Source organism: Otolemur garnettii, unplaced genomic scaffold (assembly GCF_000181295.1).
Source record: "Otolemur garnettii isolate 467f Iridium unplaced genomic scaffold, OtoGar3 scaffold00016, whole genome shotgun sequence".
In the NCBI taxonomy this organism is placed as follows: domain Eukaryota; kingdom Metazoa; phylum Chordata; class Mammalia; order Primates; family Galagidae; genus Otolemur; species Otolemur garnettii.
This window is the reverse complement of record NW_003852411.1, coordinates 16273729-16279208: the sequence shown is the minus strand read 5'-3', so window position 1 is coordinate 16279208 and position 5480 is coordinate 16273729. Positions and strand designations below refer to the sequence as shown.

The 5480-nt window shown below is 48.6% G+C and overlaps 1 protein-coding gene across 1 annotated transcript in view; it reads left to right on the top strand.

The window, feature by feature from the left end:
- The window catches only part of BRINP2 (BMP/retinoic acid inducible neural specific 2), a 115153-nt gene extending 111360 nt beyond the window's left edge, over window positions 1–3793 (top strand). Inside the window, exons 7-8 of the mRNA XM_003785684.3 lie at window positions 285–507; window positions 2097–3793. Coding sequence (XP_003785732.1) covers window positions 285–507; window positions 2097–3213 — 1340 coding nt within the window. The 3' untranslated portion in view covers window positions 3214–3793. The remainder of the gene's footprint in view (window positions 1–284; window positions 508–2096) is intronic.
- Window positions 3794–5480: the final 1687 nt, after the last annotated feature.

Here is a 5480-nt window from a genome sequence, read left to right as displayed (position 1 = left end):
AATAAATTATTATTATAGCATATGAATATGAAGTTCAGAAGCATAATAGGAATAGAAAGGATGGGGAAAAAATCCTGAAGTCATATTTTATGATCTGTTAATTATTTTTCAACAAAGCTGTTAATTTAAAAAAAAAAAAAAAAAGAGCCCAGTAGAGTGGATGTGGAGGCTGCTGCTTCTTTTTGCAATGACACTGGAGGGCTGGGACTAGGGAGGGCCCACTTTCCTCTCCTAGAGCTCTGAGTAGCAGCTCCTCAGCTCAGCCCCTCTATTCTTTTCCACAGAAGAATTCCAGGCCCTGCTAAAAAGGCTGCCTGATGACCGGTTCCTGAACTCCACAGCTATCTCCCAGTTCTGGGCCATGGACACCAGCCTTCAGCACCGCTACCAGCAGCTGGGAGCCAGCCTGCAAGTGCTATTCAAGAAGACCCATCGGGTCGTCCGCCGGCTCTTTAACCTCTGTAAGCGCTGCCACCGGCAGCCTCGCTTCCGCCTGCCCAAAGAGAGGTGAGCACCCCAGACACACAGCCAGAGCTCAGCACCTCCCCGACAGCTGCTGAGGCCAGGGAGGCCCCCATGTCCAGTGTGGGGGATCTGGGAGTGGTGACCAGTGCACATCCTTACTGCTACATTGATCTACTCATTTATGTCATTCCCAATTGTGAGTTAAATCTAAAGTGAGAGAAAGAGACACTAATTTTATTTTGACCCAGATTGTGGTAGATTCAAATACTATTCTATTACTTTCCTTCTTATTTACTCATTTCCCTTTGAATAAGTCTTTTAAAGAAGGAAGGAGTGGTGTAAAACCTTATCTACCAATTGCATATGATGGAAAATACACGTTAGATTGTATCAAACAAGTGGCTCTGCTCTGAATCCCAGCAGGAAGCAAGCTGAGCACCCATGCCCTCGGGGGTAGAGTGGGGCTGTAGTATCATAGGCGTTCATCCATTCGTCCACTCACTCCTTTGTTTATTTAACATGTTTTTATTAAGTCCGTATCGCATGCTGTACTATTAAGCTATAGGAGATTCTGGTGAATTGTAAAGATTTAACAAATATACAGAAGCAGAAACACTGGAACATTGTAACTATGTGGCAGCCACTTAAATTCGTGGTGTTGGGTCATAAATCAAAGGGACAGTCTCCTAGAAGCAAAGACCAGAGAGGATGGCTTCCTTGGGGATGGAAGTCCTGGCCAGATTCTGCAGGAATGGCTGGAAATAGTCTGGTCTGCACAAAGTGGGGCCATGTTCTGGACAAAGGGAGCTACCTTCAAAGCAAACCAAAAAGGGGCGTGCCAAAGAAGGGAAGCAGGAGAGGAGAAGACAGGTCTATGAGGTTTGGAGAGGGGTTCATTTATTTTCTTTCGACAAATGACTGTTAAATGCTTACCATGCACTAGAAGCAATCTTCATTCAGAAATTCTGTTGGCCCATAATACAGCATCCCTGCTGTCGTGACATTTATAAAGAAGCAGTCTGTAAATAAGTAAACAACAAACAAACACGATCATTTCAGATACTGATAATTGCCGTGGATTAAATAAAAGCAGGATGATGTGAAGGAGAGGGACTGGAGTGGTTCTTTTGAGAGGGCTGTCAGCTAAGACTTCTTTGAGGAGGACCCTTAAGAGCTGAAATCAAAATTTCAAGAAAGTCAGCCATAGAAAATCTCTGCTCTTGGTGGAGGAGTGAGGGAATCAGAGAGAAGAGAAAGGGCAGAGTCTTGGAAGTAGAAATAAAGTTGGCAGGAAGTTAGAATGTTTAGAGAGACATCTTATTTAGAAGGCTGGAAACTTGGATTTGATGCAAAGGATGTTGGAGCTCCTCTGTAGCTTTGCATATAAGGAGAGGAGGTGCTACTTGGGAGAGATGCACCTCGCTGCTGATCTGTCAGACGCTGAGCTCCTGGCTCTGCTCCATCAGTCCAAAGTGGCACAGGAGGGTTTTCATCCCTTGGAGAACTTGGGGCTTTCATCTTCCTTGTTCATGACCTTCCCTGCCTACTGGGCAGTGTCCTGCTACCCTTAGGATGATGACAGTGTGTGCCTTCCTTTGACTGCTGCTTCAATTTTATCTCCCCTCCCCAAGGTCCTTGCCCTACTGGTGGAACCGAATCCAGTCCCTCCTCTACTGTGGAGAAAGCACCTTCCCTGGCACCTTCCTGGAACAGAGCCACAGCTGCACCTGCCCCTATGACCAATCTTCCTGCCAGGGCCCCATCCCATGTGCCTTGGGTGAAGGGTCTGCATGTGCCCACTGTGCTCCGGACAACAGCACCCGCTGTGGGAGCTGCAACCCCGGCTACGTGCTGGCCCAGGGGCTGTGCCGGCCGGAGGTGGCTGAGTCGCTGGAGAACTTTCTCGGGCTGGAGACAGACCTGCAGGACCTGGAGCTGAAGTACCTGCTGCAGAAGCGGGACAGCCGCATCGAGGTGCACTCCATCTTCATCAGCAACGACATGCGCCTGGGCAGCTGGTTCGACCCCTCCTGGAGGAAGCGCATGCTGCTCACCCTGAAGAGCAACAAGTACAAGCCGGGGCTGGTGCACGTCATGCTGGCCTTGTCCTTGCAGATCTGCCTCACCAAGAATAGCACCCTGGAGCCTGTCATGGCCATCTACGTCAACCCCTTTGGGGGCAGCCACTCTGAGAGCTGGTTCATGCCTGTGAACGAGGGCAGCTTCCCGGACTGGGAAAGGACTAACGTGGATGCAGCCGCGCAGTGCCAAAACTGGACTATCACCTTGGGGAACAGGTGGAAGACCTTCTTTGAGACAGTCCATGTTTACCTACGGAGCCGAATCAAATCCCTGGATGACAGTTCCAACGAGACAATCTACTACGAGCCCCTGGAAATGACTGATCCCTCCAAGAACCTGGGTTACATGAAAATCAACACCTTGCAGGTCTTTGGCTACAGCCTGCCCTTTGACCCGGATGCTATCCGGGACTTAATTCTCCAGCTGGATTACCCATACACTCAAGGTTCCCAGGACTCTGCACTCTTGCAGCTCATTGAGCTCAGGGACCGGGTGAACCAACTTTCTCCACCTGGCAAGGTCCGACTTGACCTTTTCTCTTGCCTGCTCCGGCATCGGCTCAAGCTGGCCAATAATGAGGTGGGCAGGATCCAGTCCTCCCTGAGGGCTTTCAATTCCAAGCTGCCAAACCCTGTGGAGTATGAGACGGGCAAACTCTGTAGCTAATGGGGGGAACCACTCCACCCCCAGCCCTAGGCAGAGAGGGGATCCATGGTTCTAAGGTGCAAAGATAATCCAAGCCCTTACTGTAGTGCCAACGGGCTGCTTCTGTGAGACTTTCAGTGCCCAGCAGATGGGACCTCGAGGCTTGGACTAAAGCAGGCAGGAGAGCAAAGAGCAGCCACGCACACATGCACATGTATGTGCGCATACGCACACACACACACACACACACACACACTTGCCCCGCGTGGCCACACCGCAGCAGCCTCAGGTCTGGAAGTCTGGTTCTTTCTGAAACGGATGCAGGTGAAAGAGAGGAGCCCGGGAAGAGAGTAAGGAAAAGAACCAGCCAAACCATGAAACAAACAATCAAAATCCTTAAAAGTGACTCTTGTCATTCAAGAAAGCAAGAGGGGACAAAGCTGGGAGGGGTGGGAGCTCTTCCTCCTCCCCCTCTGTGGAGTCACTTTTGTATTCTTTTTAATCAGATTTCTTAAAATGTCATTGTTTTGTGAATCCCCATGTTGGTTCTTACTTTTGTATGCGGCCTCCTCTGTACACCCCATACTCTGTACGCTGACTGCGCCTCGGAGCTGCTCCCTCGGGAAACGTGGAAACACAAGCAGTGCGGCCAGGAGAGCAGGTGCCAAGGGCGGGCAGTGGCCACCTGGCTCCCCTCCTCCCTCGGCCCCTTCCTTCCTTGGCCTCCTGGTTGCAGGGCCCCCACCCCTGGCTTGTTCCAAGTCTCCCCTCGTGGTCCATCCAGGGCTCCTATTCTGACAGCATCTGTCTGTCCAAGAAAGCAGCTCTGTCAGAGAAAATGTGTAGAAAAATGTTCTTTTTAAAAAAAATCAAAATTATTTATTTTGTGATTGTTTTCCTTGTCAGTCTTCTCCAGCCACCTGAATATCTGAGTAAAAATTTATCTGATTTAATATATTTTTAAAAAGGTCTTTTTTAGGGGAAAAAGTGAAAGAAAAGAGGAAAAAAAGAGTTTTGTTCCCTGGGTTGCCTGCGTCTTTCTCTTTTAATTACTCTATGTGTGAAACAAGGGTGTCCACGAATGGGGGATATTGCAGTGTGGGAGGCTGGTTGATTAGCATCGACACAAGAAAATGTGTGCCTGTGGGTGGGAGGGGGGTGAGAGAGAGAGAAAACTTCCCCAGAGTTCTTTAAACTACACCCCCTTTCTTTATCTCTAAGTGAAAAGACTTACAACCAAGATTTCCCACTCTCAGGAGAGTGGTTTGAAAGTTCTGCCCACAAACAGCACTGGGTGGGGTTCCTGCTAAGCGGACTCCACTGTCCTGCATGGCTGCCGTCATCAGGGGAATTTCTCATACTCTCTGTCTTATGGTCTGGGACCCCCTGTTGAAGAAATTGAGAAGGATGAAAGAGTGGCATTAGCTGCCTCCATTCTGTCTGCTGACCTGTTTCTCAACCCAGAGCAGCTTTGCCACATACCACACAGAGCAACACATCCTTCTCCCCGGTGCCTGCCCCAGGTGGTATGAGAATCACTTCACAGCCTATCTTTTGAAGAACCACTTCCTTGTCTACACTCCACATTCTAAGTACAATGTGTAGGCATGACAAGCCCTGTTCAATCCAGGAGAAAGTTACCACATAAATACTAAGTATCTCATTCCCTACTTGTGGTACATCTCAGTTGGCATAAAATGAAATGAGAGACAATGAGAAGATGGTCATGTCTAGCTGCCCAAGAGCCTGCTATGTTTGGTGTTGCACAGAGAAAAATTTGACATCGTATTTAATCACTTCGCTGTCTTTCAACCCACAAGAACCTGAAATCCTTGGTAGGTAAGCAGCCTGGGGCTTTTCTGTCTTCAAAATTCCCCTGAAGGCTTCTAGGGTAGAAATACAGAGTAATAGGAGGATGTAGGGGTGAGCACAGTTATTGGCTGCCTATTTCTAGTTCAAGTCACTCTCATTTTGGAGAGTTTGTACCAAGCTCCTTGTCTGTGAGAGGCGGAGCCAGCAATGACATCTTCATCAACCAGAGTATTGAGAGGCACAAGAGGAGGGTGCTTGTGTGGGAAGATTATAGTGGAGGGGAAGCTTTGATACCTTCCAGTGATGGGGTGGGGAAAGTAGTTACTGGAGTCTGATTTTAGCACCTCAAATGTACAGGTCTATGTGGACACAGATTTTAACTCAGGAATTACATCACACCTTTTAGGGAGAAAATTTCCAACCGCCATGCATAGCAATAGTTGGAGTGGGGAAGACAGCAATGTGGGATGCATTAT